The 21,703-nt window shown below is 51.5% G+C and overlaps 1 protein-coding gene across 2 annotated transcripts in view; it reads right to left on the bottom strand.

Moving 5' to 3' along the window:
- Positions 1-21,703, bottom strand: part of TESC (tescalcin) — a 64,008-nt gene that overhangs the window by 4,593 nt on the left and 37,712 nt on the right. Inside the window, exons 3-6 of one of the 2 annotated variants that reach the window (XM_007189459.3) lie at positions 9,722-9,802; positions 3,788-3,927; positions 2,084-2,145; positions 1,879-1,986 (exon numbers count right to left, since the gene is read on the bottom strand). In XM_007189459.3, coding sequence (XP_007189521.1) covers positions 1,879-1,986; positions 2,084-2,145; positions 3,788-3,927; positions 9,722-9,802 — 391 coding nt within the window. Of the gene's footprint in view, positions 1-1,864; positions 1,987-2,083; positions 2,146-3,787; positions 3,928-9,721; positions 9,803-21,703 lie in introns of both variants that reach the window. The other variant, XM_028168345.2, reaches the window with a different exon arrangement.

The raw sequence follows: 21,703 nt of genomic DNA on the forward strand, positions 1-21,703 counted from the left end.
TTTATGCAGATCAGCAGCTGCCAGCTGCCAACAATTTTACTACAGCAAATTAAGAAAACTGTCGCCAATTGAAACTGGAGTGGGACGGGGAGCAATTTAACGAAGGAGAGTGTCATTAAATCAAATGGGAATTTGGCTCGGGCAACCCGGCAGCGGAATCCCCACGCTCCCCACCGAGGTCACCGGCCCTTTTCCGCGGCAGTTAACTGGCTGAGAGGGGTGGCTTCGCCAAAGCCAGAAGCCTCCCCCTGGGCCCCCGAAGCAGACAAATGAAATACAGGCCAAGAAAGTGACCTCAGACCCTGCCCCTGGGGGCAGGCCCGGGCCCGCCATCTCCTGATGACAGGCCTGGGCACAAACAGCAGGTTCCAGCAGGAAAACACCCCTCCATCTGGGCTGGGGTCACCCCAAAGCCATGATGGTGTCTGGGGCTGCAGCCACTATAAATACACAGGAGCCAGAAGGGACGGCCCCAGGGGGACCACCCGAAACCCTCAGGGAACAAAGTCCACGGAGATGGTCACGTGCCTGCCCACACGGCTCCCGGGGGCTCCGAGCCCCTCCGTCAGGGGCTGTCTGGACTGGACTGGACCCGGCCCTGCAAGAGCGAGTCCACCGAGCACAGCAAAAAGGTCGCTGCCCCCAAAGTCCAGAAAATTCTTTATGTCCCCACCAGTGAAGCAAGGTTACAGATCTATGAAGTGATGCACGTGAAGAAGCCAGCACGGTGCCTGCACGTGCTGTGTGGTCACCCTACAGGTGACCCTGGGGGCACCTGGCTGCCTGGAGCCTCTAGGGGGCGCCTGCCAGAGTCCGTGCCTCCCCACCCTGACGACAGCGCCATCTGAGCACGGAAAAGCCGGCAGTGACCGCTCATACGACATGCCAGTCACCACTGCCCTGACCATTCGCTCCTGTGCCCCTCTGCACCAACGGTTCTGCACTGGGGGTGACTTCGCCCTCCCGCCCCAGGGACAGTGGGCCATGTCTGGAGACATGTTGGTTGTCACGACTTGGAGGGTGTGACTGGCATCCAGTGGGTGGAAGCCAGGGAGGCTGCTGAACCCCCTGCAACCCCAGGACAACCCCACGTGCCAACAAGGCCGCGCGGAGAAACCCTGCTCTAACTCACCGACGTCACCCCAGGCCCGACAGCACGGTTCCAAGAAATGACCCAGCCACTTCTACGCCAGTGGGACCCTGACAAGCCTCAGCTGTGTCCAGCTCCTGCTCACGTGGTCCCACCCGCCTTCCTCCCCATCACAGCTTGAGCCTGGCCCTCCGCCTGGGCCACCGTAGTAGCCTTGCAAGTGCCTCTGGTCGAATTCTCTCGTCTCTGTCAGCAGTGGGCCTCCCGTCCTGGCAGCACACAAGCCCTGATGGCCCAGCCCCTCTCCTCTGTCTCATCTACACGTCACCCCCCGCTGCTCCCAGCTCCTCACTGGACCCCGGATCGTGGGCCCTCAAGAGAGCTCCCTGCTGACCCCTACCCTCCAGGCCACAAATCCCCTCATTAATAATTAAATGAGAGCAAGCCCGGGCTGTACGCCGACCGGGCCTGGCACTGTGCCAGGCGCTGCCCGTGGGCCCGAGGAAGCTACATAGTGGGGTCTACAGCCCCCAAAGCCCAGACTCCCCTGCTTGGCCCGACCCCCCGGGGGTTGGGACGTCGGGCCAGTCTTCTGGGGGGACAGGAAAGCAGCGAGAGGCCTCTGAGCAGTGGTCGGCGCCAGGCCCGGTTAGAGCGGCGAGCAGGACACGCACAGTCTCTGCCCGCTGGGGCCTTCCAGAAACAGACTAGTACCGGGGCACGGCACGGCGGGGTGGGCAGGGGCAGGGGGAGGGGGGATCTGGGGGCCCGGACCCGGCAGCTCTCACCATCCGCCCCACGCAGACGCTGGCCGCCTCCATCATGGCCCCGTCGGCGATGGAGCGCACAGACTCCTTCTCGATGTGGGGGTTTCCGGAGAGCAGCTCCTCGACCACCTGCCGGTGGAGCAGAGACGCCGTGACCTCGGGCCTCCATCCCGGCCGCAGGGCAGGGGAGGCGCTGGGGCCCCACCGGTGCGGGAGCATACTTTACATTTCGATACTCTTCCAGGGTGATGCGGCCGTCGCTGTCCGAGTCATACATGTGGAACAGAACTGGGGGCGGCAGGGGGGAGAGAGCGGCTGAGTCAGGCAAGGCGGAGGGGAGCCCGGGTCCCCCTGCCCCCCAACCTTCCCCTACCTCAAACTGAGCAAAAGACCCCAGTAACGGAAACCTAACTGCCAAAGCCATAGGGGGCAAGGGCAAAGGCCATGGGGCCAGACCGATCACTTCCTGGTGGGTGACCTTGGGCGAGTGACCTAACTTTTCTGAGCCTCAGCTTCCCCATCTGTAAAATGGGAGTAACCACACATCTGCCTCATGGTGCTGCCAGGTGAGCTAAGGCTGGTGGACCAGGGCCAGCGACCGCCTGGCACACTGTGAGTGCAGATGATGTGATAGCCTCATTAACTGGAAGCCAGATCAGTGTTATTTCAAAGTGTCATTCCTGACAGGCCCAAGAGGGTGGCTGTCATCCCAGGCCTGTGGCAGATCATGGACCCGGCTGCCTACATCCTGCCCCTGGCTGATCCGAGCCGGCCCCTGATGGTACGAGGGGCATTCACACCTGCTCTGGTTATTTCACTCTCAGTGACATCACGTGGTCCCTTTACTGACATCACTCAGCATCCCGCAGCCCAACAGAGCCAGGAGCTGAAGGGGAGGTGACCTCTCCGCCCCCTGGCTCAGCCTCAGGGAGCCTCAGGCACACAAAGTCCTCGGCCCTGGCACTTATCCAGCCTGGTGCTGTGCAAACATCTCTTCCCCTCATCCTCACATGACCCCGTGAGGCCAGGGCTGCCCTGAGCCCATTTCACAGACGGGGCTGCCAAGCTCACAGAAGCTAAGGCATTTGCCCGCAGCCACCCCATTAAGGGAGGGGCAGCTGGGGGGTTGAACCAGAGTCCATCCCATCCCACAGCCCTCACACCCCTTGACCTGGCCCTTGGAACAGTGTGGAAGCCGGGCGGACACCAGGCATCACCGCCCTGCCCCCAACAGCCCTCAGTACACGTCCAGTCCTGAGCTAAGTATAGCCCAAGCCCCGTGTTTACATGTCCCTGCAGACGCTGCTGCCTCGGATGGGATGGAGAGGGATGCTGGAGTCGTGGGAAAGTGCACGGGGAAGGGAGGTGTGACGCAAGCCACCCTGGGACTCTGTGCCACCCCCCACCAAGGCCGATCCCAGCTAAACTTGCTCAGAGCTCCTCCGGGACGGACGAGCCCCACAGAGGCTGCCCCGTGAAGCTGCGTATGGTGGCCGGTCATGGGCCAGGGAAGGGAAGAAAGGAACTTTCAGGAAGCACCCGAGATCTCACCCAGCCTCAGCATCACCCCTACGTTCAGTCCTCATCCCCACCGTCAGGTTCAGGGTCACACAGCTGCTTAGTGAAGGGGCTGGATTGAACCAGGTCTGTCCAAACCAAGGGCCTTAACCTTTTCCAGTCAATGACACCTCCTTCTGTTCCCAGAAAACCACCAGCTGCTGAGAAGTGTCAACAAGGAGGCGGCCACGGAGCAGCCTCGGAGGAGAGGGAGGTGCAAATGCCACCCTCTGTGTGTGGAAATCGGGACCAACCTCCCCAAGGCCTGGGCTGGTGCTCCCTGACCCTCCCCACCCCGCCTTGGGGGCGCAGCAGGACTCAGGGACACACAGGCGGCCAGGTGCGCACTGGGGAGGGGCCCTGCGACACCCACATCTTAGCTTCTCTTTCCGGCACAGCTGCACCTGCTCCTCATCCATGGTGGTGTCGATGGGCCGGAAGTAGGACATGATGGTCAGAAAGTCCTCGAAGTTGATCTCGTCAGCCAGGCCGCTGGGCCCCTTGCGCAGGTTCCTATGGGAGCAACGAGGGGGTGTCGGAAATGCATTAGAAACAGAATCTCGTCCTTCTGCTACCAACAGCCCTCGAGAACCCGGCCCTTCTGGGCACACACTTCACCTACGATGGCTGCCCAGCCTTGGGTTCTGTTTCCCAACAACCTGCTCGTGGGGGCCCCGGGCCCCAGGGCAGTTTAGTCCAGCCCCTCCCCGGCGCTCCCCCCACCACAAGAAATCACCGTCTGAGGGCCTGGGGGGAGACACGGTCAACTGCACAGCTGCTGGGATGGAGGGCTGCCCGGGCATGCTGCGGTGCACAGAGCTGGGCACTTAAACACGGGGAAACCGAGGCAGTAATTCACCCAGGTACGTCTCCTGACCCTCGCCTTTAGATCGGGGGTCAGCGAACTGCAGCCTGGGGACCAAATCCCACCTGCTGTCTATTTTTATATAGCCCATAAACTAAGAAGGGTTTTTATGTTTTAATATGGTTGAAAAAAATGTTGGGAAAGAAAAGAATAGCATCTCATGATAAGTGACAATTCCATGAAATTCAAATTTCGGCGTCCATAAATAAAGTTTTACTGGTACACGGGCAGGTCCATTGATTTACATAGTATCTGTGGCCGCTTACAAGCTACAGAGGCAGAGTTGAGCAGCTGTGACAGAGACCATGTGGCCCGCAAAACGTAAAATATTTACTCTCTGGCTTTTTAGAGAAAGTTTGCCAATTCCTGCTATAAGCTGTTTAAAACTTGAGTACAATGATCAGTTGCAGGCAGCTCTGAGTCATGTTTCCTACCAAAGTGCAAAACTCGCCAATGACTGCAGGTTTTCTAATAGATCAGGGCACAGAGTCCCAGGGTGGCCTGCGTCACACCTCCCTTCCCCGTGCACTTTCCCACCACTCCAACATCCCTATGGATGTGCTTTTCTGCAGGGGCAAGAAAAGGGCTCGCGTTCCAGGCGGGGCTCAGGGAGCGAACCCAAGGCTGGGTCTGCCCTGTGCCTAGCACACGGCGGGTACCCAGCAAATGCGTGAGTGCACTGAAAAGCCACTGGGTGAGGGTCCTGGCAGAGAAGAAGAGTTGAGAAAACAGCTTGGAGATGACTCCAACCAAACATGGACTCCTGACCCACTGCTGCCAAACCCTCATCACTAACCGACTTCCGCTGGTGCAGGTGGCCATCGGGCTGATGGGCTGAGGGTCCCTCTGCCCTCACTGCATCCTTGCAAAGAGACAGTTCTCAGCTGGCCCGGGATAACTAACAGTCAGGGGCTAGTGCTTGTCAAATGCATTTGGGTCCCACCTGGGGTTAGGACCATATCTCGGTTTAAAGGAGTACATTCGAGGTTCTCTCTCTAGGGGCCCATCTACTCCTTTTCAAATACTGCCCCTGAAGTGTGCACCACACTTCACAGTTTAGAGACCTCGCTATTCCCAATCTTCCATTCCAGGACATTTTCCAGACAGAGGTGGCTCCCAAGCCTGGAACAGGGAAGGTGGATCATGAAACAACAAATCTGAGAGGTAAGGCGAGATCTTCTCCTGGACTCAGGAAGCCTAGTCTTTGAGTGTTTTTTCTCAATCTTCCCGGAAATCTTCTGTCTTACAAAGTTTTTCCACTGCTCCTCCAGGCAGATTTTTAATAATCTCAGAGTTCTTGCTGTCAGAGGCACAGTCCAAATTTACAGGGCGTAAAAATATCCCCAGGATTTAGCGGGCTCCTCGGAGGTACTTTTCACTGTGTTTGGGTTGCACGTCCTTCTCAAGGGGTTCAGGCTGCAGTGAGAAGGATGACAGTGAGCTCGGGGGACACGTGATAAACCCCGGGGCAGGCTGGCCACGAATGTGTCCTTCTCAGGGAAGGTCGAGACCTGGCTGCCTCAGCATCAGGACCTGATTCAGGGGCTAGGCATCCCTTCTCTGAGTATCCCCGGGAGGTCCACATGGGCCAGCATCACGGTCTCTAAAGGTGACCACAATGCAGAGACCGAGGAAACCCAGACACGGCACCTAGAGCCAGACCCACGTGCACTCCAGACCACTTCCACAACGGAGCACCCAAGACCTGGGTCGGGGGACAGAAGAACAGGGGCTACATCCAAATCTGCAGCCCAGCACGAGAGCATTCGTTCTGCAAGGATGCCTGATTCAGAGCAGTCTTTTCACTTCCTTAACTCTCCGATGACCCTGTAAGGATCAGAGCCCTTGGAGGAGGGGACAGACCCAGCTCAAACTGCCCTCCAAGACCAGCTTCTTGGTTCAAAACGTCTTAGGAAGCAAGGTGGACGCTGGTCTTTCTTGAAAGGAAAATCCCGTCTCCAGCCCCTCCTCTGAGTCCTCCCCCACCTCCTTGCTGGAACTTACAGGACGAGATGTGAAGGATGCACAGGCACCGAGCTGTTCTGGGTCCAGGCTAGGGAAGCCTTTCCTTCATCCTCCCCTATTTGGTGACTTCTGGGCTGCCCACTGACTCACCCGGGGCCTCCCTTTCTCCACACCATGTCTCTAAGCAGCCGCCCCAGGCTGAGGCCCCAGGACCCACAGGGGAGGCTCTCGCCATCCCCTACTGGCCACTGCCCTCCCTCTCCGGCTCACTGTCATGCGTCATCTTCCGATAGCAGTTCCCTAGAGCAGGTGCCTCGTGAGCGGCCCGCATTGCAGACCCGGGAATCCCTTGACTCCGTCCCCATCCTATCCAGTCAATCTCCAGTTTCACTCCTCTGATCTCTCTGGGATCCCTCCTCGTCTCTCCTGGGACAGCCTGGTCCAGCCTCCTCCATCTCAGTGGGCACACCACATGCAGACAGAATGAGCTTTGCAAAAAGCAAATCAGATTCTGTCACTCCCCTGCTCGATGCCCTCTGGGAAGCTCCTCCAGCTCTTGGGGTGACCCCCAAGCCCCCAACCTGGTCTCCCAGGCCCAGGAGATTTGGTCCCAGCTGCCCAGCTCTCACCACCCCTTCCCACCACACTCCCCTCCCCAGGGGCCCAAAAGTTTGTTTCACTGTCCACCTTCTGGGCACTCAACGTTCCCTGATCGACTAAGGCCCCTTCCTCCATCCTTTAGGTGCCACTGCACCTGCACCGCCCTTAAGAGCTCTGTTCTAACCTCAGATGCTCCAAGTACAGTAGGGGGTCTCTCCTGCCTCTGACTATGGACTCAGGGCACGCCTTCTTGTCCTCTGGCCCCTGCCCACGCACTGTCCCCTCAGCAGAGGCAGCACTCATGGACAGTGGCCTGGCAACGCCTGAATTCCACCCTGAGCTGAAAACGCAACTCCTGGATCTGTTCTGATTTCCACAGGGGACAGCTGAGTGCCAAGCCACCTCAGGCCAGATTTGTTTTTTTGTTTGTTTTATAAATTTATTTATTTTTATTTACTTTTTCTTTATTTTTGGCTGCATTTGGTCTTCATTGCTGCATGCAGGCTTTCTCTAGTTGTGGCGAGTGGGGGCTACTCTTCGTTGCAGTGCGCGGGCTTCTCATTGCGGTGGCTTCTCTTGTTGTGGCGCACGGGCTCTAGGCGTGCGGGCTTCAGTAGTTATAGCACGCGGGCTCAGTAGTTGTGGCACACGGGCTTGGTTGCTCCGTGGCATGTGGGATCTTCCTGGACCAGGGCTTGAACCCATGTCCCCTGCATTGGCAGGCGGATTCTTAACCACTGCACCACCAGCAAAGTCCCCAGATTTGTTTTAAGGAATAATTACATACAGTAAAAAGCACATATCTAACGTTTGGACCAATGTGTTCACCTGAGAAACCCACCCCCCAGTCAGGATACCAGAGGTTTCCCTCGGGCCCCTCTCCAGCCCAACCTGTCTCCTCCTGGGCTGGCGGTGAGAATGGAAGAATCAAGCCCTTGGCCCTAGGTGGGCCCCACAGGCCCGGGGCAAGCAGGGTTTGCCAGAACCTCTGGGTGTCATCCTCTCCTCACCTTAGCACACCTAGTACTGCAGGAGACACCAGCCCCTCTAGCTCCAACCCACAGAAGGCTGGGTCCCCGGGGCCCGGCCAACTTCACAACTGGCCCAGTCTCGTCCAGCTGTTTGGAAACAAGCCTCACAGACACATACATGCAGGCATGTGTATATACAGACACACGTTAGGCATCACTAGGCTCTGGTCACCCTGTACCATCTTCTTGTGACGCCTCCAACTCTAGGCCCCGACAACCACGTCGTCTCCACGTTTGGGGGCCGCATCACCGCTCCCCCTGCCACCTCCCCTCTCCACCACCTGCCAGCGCCCCCAATCCTGCTCTGCCTCACTGCCCACCCAGGCCTCCCTCTGGGATTCTGCAGGCAGAACCAGGATTAAAAAGGAGCTGAGGGCCCTGCCCACCCCACACCTCTCACCATGCTTGGCCTCTCTGTGCTCCAGCCAGGCCCCCTCTGCCACTCGCACCACTCCCTGTGCCACAGGGTCTTTGCACGTGCAGTTCTGGTCTCTCTCTGCTTTGCCTAGTTAACTCCTGGGCACTCTCTCCTCAGGTCTCACCCCACAGGTCTGGGAGGAAGGCCTCTGCATTTTCTGGGGCAGCCTGAGGACCTCGTAGCCCCAACCTGTGAACAGGTGAGGCCCGGAGTCTTGCTCAGGGCCCTGCAGCCCTGGCAGAACCAGAGCTGGGCGGTTCAGGCTCGTACAACTTGAAACCCGTCCGGGAGTCCCCACCCATGATATGACCTCAAGGAAGGGACATGCCTATTTCTGCCAGTTCTCCCTGCTTCTCAGAGATCTCTGCAGACACAGGGTGTCAGGCCTGGGCCCCTGGTGTGTTTGTCCACAGGTTCTGGCAGCCTGGAGAGGGCATGACCCCCTCCCCCCCCACCCCTGCACCTCTCCACCAAGCCTCAGACACAGTGATCTCCATGCGGATATGTGAGTCTTTCAACTCCGACGACACTAAACGTTTGGGGACGTGAGCTCTGGTGTCAGCCTCAGCTTTGGGATACTGTCCATGGTGCCTCTCTCTGCCTCAGTCTGTAAGCCAGGGTGCTGAGCATAACGACAGCTACCCTAGCTCTTTAACATACCTCAGCTCAGCACAGCCTCACAGCAACCCTGAGAGGCAGGTGCTATTATTACCTCTGTTCTATATGTGAGAAAACCGAGGCAGCCTCCAAGAGGGGCCCCAGTGATCCTGCCTCCTGGTATTCATGCCCCATGTAGTCCCCTTTCCAAGTGTGAGGTGACCCAGTGACTTCTGATGAGGACAATATAACAAAAGTCATGGCATGTTATCTGCAAGATGAAGTTACCAAAAGATGGTGTTTTCCATCTCAGGTGCCCAATCTCTCTCTCTCTCTCACTGGAACATCTTACTCTGGGGGAAGCCAGCTGCCAGGTGTGGTAGCCCTGGTGACTGGTCCATGAGATGCCTCCAGCCAACAGCCAGGAGAGTGAGCTCGGAAGCACAGTCTCCCCCAGTTGAGCCTTCGGGTGAGTGTAGCCCCAACTGACCCACCCTGAGCCTGAGAACCCAGATCCCTGACTCTCAAAAATGGTTAGCCAATAAATATATATTGTTTCAAACTGCTAAGTTTGGGGGTAATTTGTTACACAGCCATAGCTAACTAATACAGAGGCCTAGAGAGATTGAGTGAGCTGTCCCAAGTCACCCAGCCATGAATCCAGGACTGCCAGACCCCGGACCTGTGCTTGTAGCTCCTACCTGACAAAGCCCCCTCTTCTCTGCGTCAGCTTAAGGGGCTGTTCCGAGCACACGAGTCATGCAAGCAGTTACAAGGGCAAATGCTCCCCCAAAGTCACCCACCATCGGCAGTTCCAGGAGAAAGGCCCACCTGTTGTCGAAGAAGGCACGGACGATTTTGGATCGGATCGGGTTGAGCTCCAGGTCAGGGATGTTGTTGAAGTTCTCCTTGCTGGGTACCAAGGAGGGGGCGCACCGGGAAAAGAGTGAGAAAAGAAAGCAGACGTCAGAGAGCATGTTCATCACTTCTCAAGCTGTGTTTTTTTTATCCTGAGCAGACTCCACAAGAACAGTCCAGAATGAGACAGGACTGGAATATGCTGCACCGGTCTGTCTCCTCCTCTAACCTCTGGACTGGCAGGACCACAGAGGGTCTGGAGGCTCAGAGATGCCCCTGTGAATCTGATAAACATCCTAGACATCCACTCCCAGGAAGATGCAGCGACACAAGATCTGCACCCCATTCTGAGGGGTCAGAGAACCCAGGTAGGGAAACCCTCAGTTGGCCCTTCTGGAATCAGAGAAGCAGGATGCTGGCTTGGAGCTTTGGAAGACAGTGTGGCAGGTCCTCAACAAGTGAGAAACATGGAGTTACCAGGTGACCCAGGGATTCCACTCCTAGGTATATACCTGGGTATGTCCCTAGAGAAATGAAAACATTCATCCACATAAAAATTTGCCCATGAATATTCATAGAAGCATTCTTCCCAACAGCCATAAAGTAGAAACACCCCAAATGTCTGCCAACAGATAACTGGATAAATATGGTCTATCCATATAAGAGAATATTATTCAGCCATAGAAAGGAATGAAATACAGATACAGGCTACAACATGGACGGACCTTAAAGACACAGTGCTAAGTGAAAGAAGCCAGACACAGAAGACCACATAGCGTATGATTTCATTCATATGAAATGTTCAGAATAGATCAATCCATAGAGACAGAAAGTAGCTTAGTGGTTGCCAGGGGCTGGGGGATTGGGAGTGATGGGGAATGGGAATGGTGTCTAAAAGGTATGGGGATTCTTTTGGGGATGATGAAAATGTTGTAAAATTGACTGTGGTGATGGATGCATAATTCTGTAAACATACTAAAAGCCATTGCATTGCACATCTTAGTGGGTGAATTGTAGGATATGTGAACTGTATTTCAGTAAAGCTGTTTAAAAAAAGAGAGAGAGAGAGGGACCTCCCTGGTCGTCCAGTGGTTAAGACTCCACGCTTCCACTGCAGGGGGCATGGGTTCCATCCCTGGTCTCCCTGCTCAGGGAACAAGATCCTGCATGCCAAACAGCAGCACGGCCAAAAAAAAAAAAAAAGAGAGAGAGAGGAGAGACGCTTGCAGGAGAGTGTGAATTTCAAACACAGCCACTCTGTTGCTGGGTCCTAGAGGCTGTGGGTTTGCAGGCGTGGAGGCAGATAAGTCCCTCACCTACCTGACCTTCCCGCATAAGGCCATCCTTTGTTCTCGGAATCTGCTTCCAGCTCCCTGGACTTCAACGGGCAGTGGCCTTGGAAGGGACCCAGGGCACAGGCTGGTAATTCCGGGGAATAAGGGGGCACGCCCAGTGGGGAGGAGGAGGAAGGATATTAGCCACTTAAAACGAGGATGTCCAGGGGCCCTCAGATTCAGAACTCGAAACTAGAGCCAACCCATGCTGGGAAGGAGGAAGTGCTACATATACGGAGAACTCAGCACCGTCAGAGTTGGAAGGTTCTGTAATCACACAGCTGACCCCTGTCCTGCCCCCACCTTACAGATGGGGAGGCTGCGGCTCAGGGAGGAGAAGCAGGACCTGCCTGGGGCCCGGACGCCTCCGTGTTCTCTCCATCTCTGTGTGTTTCAGCCTCTCCCCATCCCCCAGTGCTCCCAGCTTGGCCCGCTTGCAGCACTTGGCCAAACTCAGGAGCAGGCATCAGTGGACGCCAACATTTTAGATTCCTGAGGGCCCGGTTCTAAAGGGGGCGACACAGAGCAGCTGGCCTGCAGCAATGGAGTATTTATTTGGCCATAAGAAAGGAATGCAGTACTGAACCATCCTACACAACACAGATGAACCTCAAAAGCATGAACCTTATTCCGCCACTTAGCAGTGAAAGAAGACACACAGAAGGCCACATAGTGTATGATTCCATTTATATGAAATGTCCAGCGTGAGCAAATCCACAGAGACAGAAAGCAGACTTGTGGGTGCCAGGGGCTGGGGGATAGTTAATGGCTCGTAGGCACAGGGCCTCTTTTGGGCGTGATGAAAATATTCTAAAATTGACTGTAGACTTTAAGTGGGCGAACTGTGTCGCATGTGAATTATATCTCAATGAGGCTGTTTTAAAATATCCCTAAACTATTTTTAAAAACCAAAAAGCAAAGAACCACTGCACCACGGCTCCATCGATATAAAGAACAAAAAGTGAGGTGCTAACCTGTGCAGGTTCACGGTCAGCTGTCTCCGGGAATGGTGACTAGGAGGGAGCATGTGGGGGCTCTTGGGGCTGAGGACGTTGTGCTCTTGCTCTGGGTTTGGGGCCACGGGTGTGTTCAGTCTGTGAAAGATCATCTCACTGTCCCCGTCACTTTTCTCCATGCACATGACAGTCGCCCCACACTGGCACAGGCCCCCATCCTCCCCTTCTTCCTGGTGAGTGGGAAGCAGCCACAGGAGGAAACAGACAGAAACCCCAGAGCCCCCAGGATGGGAACAGGTCAAGTCAAAGGGGCCACGTGGAGCTTGAGAGGGGATCTGGGGAGAAGGGAAAGGAAGCGAGCAGCTGCTAGTTAGCACGAGACCCCCAAGCCCTCTCTGGCTTTCACTGGCCAGAGGTCTTGGCTACTGCTAACTCTTCCTCAGCCTCAGTCTCCTCATCTGTGAGGTGGGCACAGCCTCTGGAGTCAGACTTGGGTTCTACCAGTTCTGCTACCTGGGACAAGTGACTTAGCCTCTCTGAGCCTCCGTTCGCTCCTCTACACACAGGAGCCTCAGGCGGCTGTCGCTGTCAGCACGGTGCCTGGTGAAGAGCAAGGGCTCCATGGATGGAGGTCTTCAGGCATCCGAGAGCACGGGGACAGGACCCTTGTCTCCACAGCACCACATCCCAGCACCACATCCTCAAGGCCTTGCACAACTGAGGGTTGCGCAGGGACTCAAAACACGGCGTGTGGACCGAACAGCTGAGCAGAAGGGACGGCGGGTGTGGGCAGGGCACCTGGCCCCCAGGCTCTGCTCCTTCCCCAGGCATCCACACCCTTTAGTGCCCCCAGGAGTCCTCAGTCTGCAGATCCTTGGAGAGCATCGCAACCCCGCTCTGCCTTGCCGAGTCCTGGAAGGGGCTCTCAGAGGAGTTTTGTCCCAGGGCTGCTGGAAGGACCACATCTGGGGACACGCCTGGGAAGTAGGCTGGTTAATTCCCCAGGAGGGAACAGAGGCCAAAAATGGGGAAGCTGCAGGTTCTAGGGGGACTGGGAGACACCCGGTTCCCATGCTTGTGAAGGTGGCAAGATGGGCCCCCCCCCTGGCACCATGACATCCCACAAAGGGCCAGAGGAACCCTGGCTGACTTGGGTGGGAGAGCAGACAGCAAGGTCCCAGGAGGAGGAGAGAGGCAGAAGGACCTCGAAGAGCCCCACTGTGTGTCTGGAGGAGAAAATTAACAACAAAAAAGAAGTCTGACCTCCCACTGACAGAGGTGAGGCAGATGCCAGGAATCGAACTGGGGACCCAGTGTCTTTGGGTCCTGGCCGCACAGCCCCTGGCAGGTCTGTGAAGGTGTCTTTGAAGCCTAGCTGCCTTTCTCCATAAGCTAGAACCACACTGTCCCTCACCACTGGCACCTTACTGACTCTCCAAGCCTCAGTTTCCTCATCTGTGAATTGCGTACAGACCAAAGCACCACCCCCCAATATCAAAGGGGAAGTGAAGTCAAGTACACCTGGGGGCTGGTCCAGGCTCTGCTCCTGACCAGGCATGTGGTCCTGGGTGAGCCACTGCATGTCCCAGAGCCTTGATTTCTCATCTGTAAAATGGGGATTGTGGGAATATCCCAGCAGGATCATGGGGTTAATGAAATGATTAAATGAGATAAACACAGGTAAGGTGCTTAGCATAATGCCTGACATGCAGTGAGATTGTCATTTTAAAATGATGATGATGATGATGGTGATAATTGTAACAGCAGCAGCAGCTAACCTTCTACGTACTCCCAAGGTGTCAGGTACTGTTCTGAGAGCTCTACATTATTATCCTACAAGGTAAGAACATATTTCCACCTTACAGATGAGGAAACCGAGGCAGAGAGGTGAAGAAATGTCTTACTGCTAAGAACGACACCCCTGACTTAGGTGGCACATGGAAGCTCCAGCCCGGGAGCAGCTTCTCCTAAGGGGCGCGGAGAGGGGGACCAGGACTTTCCTGCCAGGATCTTTTGTGCAAAGGCATGTGGATGGGAGAACCACCTGGTGCAAGTAGGGAATTCTTGGGAATTCCCTGGCCGTCCAGTGGTTAGGACTCGGTGCTTTCACTGCCATGGCCCGGGTTCAATCCCTGGTTGAGGAACTAAGATCCTGCAAGCCACGTGGTGCAGCCAAAAAAAAAAAAAAAAAGAGAGAGAAAAAGCAGGGAGAGAGGGCAGACAGCAGAAGCAAGAAGAACTACAATCCTGCAGCCTGTGGAACAAAAACCACATTCACAGAAAGATAGACAAGATGAAAAAGCAGAGGGCTATGTACCAGATGAAGGAACAAGATAAAACCCCAGAAAAACAACTAAATGAAGTGGAGATAGGCAACCTTCCAAAAAAGAATTCAGAATAATGATAGTGCAGATGATCCAGGACCTCAGAAAAAGAATGGAGGCAAAGACTGAGAAGATGCAAGAAATGTATAACAAAGACCTAGAAGAATTAAAGAACAAACAGAGATGAACAATACAATAACTGAAATGAAAAATACACTAGAAGGAATCAATAGCAAAATAACTGAGGCAGAAGAACAGATAAGTGACCTGGAAGACAGAATGGTGGAATTCACTGCTGCGGAACAGAATAAAGAAAAAAGAATGAAAAGAAATGAAGACAGCCTAAGAGACCTCTGGGACAACATTAAACGCAAAAACATTCACATTATAGGGGTCCTAGAAGGAGAAGAGAGAGAGCAAGGAGCCGAGAAAATATCTGAAGAGATTATAGTCAAAAAACTTCCCTAACATGGGAAAGGAAGTAGCCACCCAAGTCCAGGAAGCTCAGAGAGCCCCATACAGGATAAACCCAAGGAGAAACATGCCGAGACACACAGTAATCAAATTTGCAACAATTAAAGACAAAGAAAAATTATTGAAAGCAGCAAGGGAAAAACGACAAATAACATACAAGGGAACTCCCATAAGGTTAACAGTTGATTTCTCAGCAGAAACTCTACAAGCCAGAAGGGAGTGGCATGATATACTTAAAGTGATGAAAGGGAAGAACCTATAACCAAGATTACTCTACCCGGCAAGGATTTCATTCATATTTGACAGAGAAATCAAAAGCTTTCAGACAATCAAAAGCTAAGAGAATTCAGCACCACCAAACCAGCTCTCCAACAAATGCTAAAGGAACTTCTCTAAGTGGGAAACACAAGAGAAGAAAAGGACCTACAAAAACAAACCTAAAACAATTAAGAAAATGGTAATAGGAACATACATATCAATAATTCCCTTAAACATGAATGGATTAAATGCTCCAACCGAAAGACACAGGCTCGCTGAATGGATACAAAAACAAGACCCATATATATGCTGTCTACAAGAAACCCACTTCAGACCTAGGGACACATACAGACTGAAAGTGAGGGGATGGAAAAACAAATGGAAATCAAAAGAAAGCTGGAGTAGCAATACTCATATCCATGCAAATGGAAATCAAAAGAAAGCTGGAGTAGCAATACTCATATCAGATAAAACAGGCTTTAAAATAAAGAATGTTACAAGAGACAAGGAAGGACACTACATAATGATCAAGGGATCAATCCAAGAAGAAGATATAACAATTATAAATATATGTGCACCCAACATAGGATCACCTCAATACATAAGGCAACTGCTAACAGCTATAAAAGAGGAAACTGACAGTAACAGGATAATAGTGGGGGACTTTAACACCTCACTTACACCAATGGACAGATCATCCAAACAGAAAATTAATAAGGAAACACAAGCTTCAAATGACACAATAGACCAGATAGATTTAATTGGTATTTATAGGACATTCCATCCAAAAACAGCAGACTATACTTTCTTCTCAAGTGCGTGCGGAACATTCTCCAGGATAGAGTACATCTTGGGTCACAAATCAAGCCTCAGTAAATTTAAGAAAATTGAAATCATATCATGCATCTTTTCTGACCACAACACTATGAGATTAGAAATCAATTACAGGGAAAAAAATGTAAAAAACACAAACACATGGAGGCTAAACAATACGTTACTAAATAACGAAGAGATCACTGAAGAAATCAAAGAGGAAATCAAAAAATACCTAGAGACAAATGACAATGAAAACACGACAATCCAAAACCTATGGGATGCAGCAAAAGCAGTTCTAAGAGGGAAGTTTAGAGCTATACAAACTTACCTCAAGAAACAAGAAAAATCTCAAATAAACAATCTAACCTTACGCCTAAAGGAACTAGAGACAGAAGAACAAACAAAACCCAAAGTTAGCAGAAGGAAAGAAATCATAAATATCAGAGCAGAAATAAATGAAATACAAAGAAAACAATAGCAAAGATCAATAAAACTAAAAGATGGTTCTTTGAGAAGATAAACAAAATTGATAAACCATTAGCCAGACTCATCAAGAAAAAAGAGGTAGAGGACTCAAATCAATAAAATTAGAAATGAAAAAGGAGAAGTTACAACAGACACCACAGAAATACAAAGCATCCTGAGAGACTACTACAAACAACTCTATGACAATAAAATGGACAACCTGGAAGAAATGGACAAATTCTTAGAAAGGTATAACCTTCCAAGACTGAACCAGGAAGAAATAGAAAACATGAACAGACAAATCACAAGTAATGAAATTGAAACTGTGATTAAAAATCTTCAAACAAACAAAAGTCCAGGACCAGATGGCTTCACAGGTGAATTCTATCAAACATTTAGAGAAGAACTAACACCCATCCTTCTCAAACTCTTCCAAAAAATTGCAGAGGAAGGAACACTCCCAAACTCATTCTATGAGGCCACCATCACCCTGATACCAAAACCAGACAAAGACACTACAAAAAAAGAAAATTACAGACCAATATCACTGATGAATATAGATGCAAAAATCCTCAACAAAATACGAGCAAACAGAATCCAACAACACATTAAAAGGATCATACACCATGATCAAGTGGGATTTATCCCAGGAATGCAAAGATTCTTCAATCTACGCCCATCAATCAATGTGATACACCATATTAACAAATTGAAGAAGAAAAACCATATGATCATCTCAATAGATGCAGAAAAAGCTTTTGACAAAATTCAACACCCATTTATGACAAAAACTCTCCAATAAGTGGGCATAGAGGGAACCCAGCTCAACATAATAAAGGCCATATACGACAAACCCACAGCAAACATCATTATCAATGGTGAAAAACTGAAAGCATTTCCTCTAAGATCAGGAACAAGACAAGGATGTCCACTCACCACTATTACTCAACATAGTTTTGGAAGTCCTAGCCACGGCCATCAGAGAAGAAAAAGAAATAAAAGGAATACAAATTGGAAAACAAGAAGTAAAACTGTCACTGTTTGCAGATGACATGATACTATACATAGAGATTCCTAAAGATGTCACCAGAAAACTACTAGAGCTAATCAATGAATTTGGTAAAGTTGCCAGATACAAAATTAATGCACAGAAATCTCTTGCATTCTTATACACTAATGATGATAAATCTGAAAGAGAAATTAAGGAAACACTCCCATTTACCATTGCAACAAAAAGAATAAAATACCTAGGAATAAACCTACCTAGGGAGACAAAAGACCTGTATGCAGAAAACTATAAGACACTGATGAAAGAAATGAAAGATGATACCAACAGATGGAGAGATATACCATGTTCTTGGATTGGAAGAATCAATATTGTGAAAATGACTATACTACCCAAAGCAATCTACAGATTCAATGCAATCCCTATCAAATTACCAATGGCATTTTTTTTACAGAACAAGAACAAAAAATCTTAAAATTTGTATGGAGACACAAAAGATCCCGAATAGCCAAAGCAGTCTTGAGGGAAAAAAACAGAGCTGGAGGAATCAGACTCCCTGACTTCAGACTATACTACAAAGCTACAGTAATCAAGACAACATGGTCCTGGCACAAAAAGATAAATATAGATCAATGGCACAAGATAGAAAGCCCAGAGATAAACCCACGCACCTATGGTCAACTAATCTATGACAAAGGAGGCAAGGATATACAATGCAGAAAAGACAGTCTCTTCAAAAAGTGGTGCTGGGAACACTGGACAGCTACATGTAAAAGAATGAAATTAGAACACTCCCTAACACCATACACAAAAATAAACTCAAAATGGATTAGAGACCTAAATGTAAGATCGGACACTATAAAACTCTTAGAGGGAAACATAGGAAGAACACTCTTTGACATAAATCACAGCAAGATCTTTTTTGATCCACCTCCTAGAGTAATGGAAATAAAAACAAACAAATGGGACCTAATGAAACTTAAAAGCTTTTGCACAGCAAAGGAAACCATAAACAAGATGAAAAGACAACCCTCAGAATGGGAGAAAATATTTGCAAACAAATCAACGGACAAAGGATTAATCTCTAAAATATATAAACAGCTCATGCAACTCAATATTAAAAAAACAAACAACCCAATCCAAAAATGGGCAGAAGACCTAAATAGACATTTCTCCAAAGAAGACATACAGATGGCCAAGAAGCACATGAAAAGCTGCTCAACATCACTAATTATTAGAGAAATGCAAATCAGAACTACAATGAGGTATCACCTCACGCCGGTTAGAATGGGCATCATCAGAAAATCTACAAACAACAAATGCTGGAGAGGGTGTGGAGAAAAGGGAACCCTCTTGCACTGTTGGTGGGAATGTAAATTGATACAGCCACTATGGAGAACAGCATGGAGGTTCCTTAAAAAACTAAAAATAGAATTACCATATGACCCAGCAATCCCACTACTGGGCATATACCCAGAGAAAACCATAATTCAGAAAGACACATGCACCCCAATATTTATTGCAGCACTATTTACAATAACCAGGTCATGGAAGCAACCTAAATGCCCATCGACAGACGAATGGATAAAGAAGATGTGGCACATATATACAATGGAATATTACTCAGCCATAAAAAGGAACGAAATTGGGTCATTTGTAGAGACGTGGATGGATCTAGAGACTGTAATACAGAGTGAAATAAGTCAGAAATAGAAAAACAAATATCGTATATTAACGTATATATGTGGAACCTAAAAAATGGTACAGATGAACCGGTTTGCAGGGCAGAAATGGAGACACAGATGTAGAGAACAAACGTATGGACACCAAGGGGGGAAAGCAGCGGGGGGTTGGGGGTGGTGGTGTGATGAATTGGGTGATTGAGACTGACATGTATACACTGATCTGTATGAAATGGATGACTAATAATAACCTGCTGTATAAAAAAATAAATAAAAGAATAAAATAAAAAAGCAGGGAACTCTTGGCGCTTCTCAAACATGAACTTGCACACGAATCCTGGGGGTCGTGGTAAAATGCAGGTTCTGATTCAATATTCCTGTAAAGGCCAGTTTCAGTCTCATTTTCCTTCTTCCCCTCCCGACCCCAGGTGCCCATGGGGCTGGTTGAACCAGCTCAGTCAAAGGCCTCCCTGCCACCCGTGGGAACAGCTCTGCTTCACCCTGAGCCCAGGGCTGGGGCCGGAGCTGACACACGGTGGCCAGTGGTCCAGTGATGTTGCCCCAGTGACCAGCAGACAGGGGTCTACCCAGGAGGGGTCCAGGGGCACACAGCTTCTGTGGGTTTACAACTTTCTCCCTCGAGTCCCCCTCATGTTTTCTGTGCCAGGCTGAGTACTCTGTGAGCTCAGCCATGTTTAATCACCCTCACATCCCAGTGATGGGAGACGCCAATGACCCCCCATTTTACAGGCAAGAAAATGAGGCCCAGAGAGGGGAAGTGACTAAGCCATCGTCACACAGCTAGTAGAAGAGCTTTGAAGCTGGCTCTCACCACCCCATGCACTTCCTCACACTTGCTCTTTCCTTCGAGTTGTAGTTTTTAATTTAAAGAGAGAGAACGAGAGAGATCTTCGTGGGGCATCTGATCCCACCCAGCCCCGAGAGGCCCCATCCGGGACCCAGAAAGAGGGCAAGACAAGTGTCCAGCCCACAAAGGAAGGAAAGACTAAAAAACCATGAAGGAGGGTGGGCCGGGCACTTCCTCCTGCCTTGCGGTGTGGGTTGGTTTCCGGCGGCTTTGAGGCTCAGCTCAACTGCAAAGTTCTCCCTGCAAGTTTGGGGCGGATTCTCAGCCTGGAGCCCCGGCCTCCCTGCTCTCTGCTGGTCCAGGGCTGCCCACATCAAGGAAAGCCACGGGGCTCTCTCCTCTGCAGGCCGCATGCCCTACACTCCCGGACCCCCCCTCCCTGCACTTAGTGTTGAGCTTGTGATGGTTAAACAGCGGGGAAACTGGGGGCCCACAGGGGCTCAGGAAGGAAGGAGCACGTCTCATCTAGCCCGTGTCTTGCCAGGCAGTGTTGAGCCGCTCAAAGTGCAGTGCCCGGACCAGTAGTGGCAGCGGCACCCGGGAGCTTGCGAGAAATGGAGGGTCTTGGCTGGGCCCAACCAGCTGACTCAGAACCTGCATTTCACCTCGATTCCCCAGGAGCTGTACGCGAGTTTGTGTTTGAGAAGCTCTGAGAATTCCCTACTTGCACCAGGCGATTCTCCCATCCACATGCCTTTGCACAACAGATTCCGGCAGGAAAGCCCTGGTCCCCCCGCCCCCGGACAAATGCCTCTTCCAAAAGCTGAGGCAGCATCAGCGACGTGATTCCTCCCCGCACGTGCTTCCTGCCCTGCCCCCCACCGCAGCTCCATGCTCGGCCCGGCTGCACCCCAATACCGGTCGCGTACTCAGTACAGGGGGAGCGACAGGTATTGCAGCACCTTCCAGGTGGCAGACCCTGTCCTGCGTGCTGGCTTCAGCAGCGATGGGACAGACATGATCCCTCCTGGGGTTCCAGTGGGGGAAATGATAGAGACAGAAAACGGAGGGACTTCCCTGGCGGTCCAAGGGTTAAGACTCTGCCTTCCAGTACAGGAGGCGTGGGTTCGGTCCCTGGTTGTGGAACTCAGATCCCACATGCCGTGGGGTGCGGCCAAAAACTTAAAAAAGAAAAAGAAAATGACACTTAAGAGTTAATGCTATCAAAGTCACATTGGCTCAAGAAGGAAAACAAACTTTTTTAAAAAAAGAAAAGAAAACGGAGCATCTCAGGCAGTGAGAAGCGCTTCGCAGACACACCGAGCACACTGGGGATGGATGAGACCGCAGGCAGCTGGTGCAAGTCTCCGTGGGCTGGTCCGGGAAAGGCCTCACGGTGAAGGTGACACGTGAGCACAGACCCGCAGGAGGCGAGTGCTCAACCCCAGGGGACACCTGGCAACGTCTGGAGACACTTCTGGCTGTCACACTGGGAAAAGGTGCTACAGGCAGCCAGGGATGCGGCTCAACATCCTACAACATACACGACAGGCCCCCCCCACCCCGTCACAACAAGAATGATCCAGCTCCAAGCGCCAGTGGAAAGCCTACTCTGGGGAAAAGCATTTTAGAAAGAAGGACCGGTGCGTGCTAGAGCCCTGAGGCAGGAACAGTAAGAACGTCCACGCGGCTGGAACAGAAGGAGTAAAAGGCAGATGGTCAGGAGATCGGAGGGGTGGTGGGCACAGGGATCTGCAGGACACGCACTGACCAGGCGGCTCTGACTTTATTCTCCTCGGTGAGACGGAACATTCTTAGCAGAGAAGTGCCAT

Source organism: Balaenoptera acutorostrata, chromosome 13 (genome assembly GCF_949987535.1).
Source record: "Balaenoptera acutorostrata chromosome 13, mBalAcu1.1, whole genome shotgun sequence".
Classification (NCBI taxonomy): Eukaryota; Metazoa; Chordata; class Mammalia; order Artiodactyla; family Balaenopteridae; genus Balaenoptera; species Balaenoptera acutorostrata.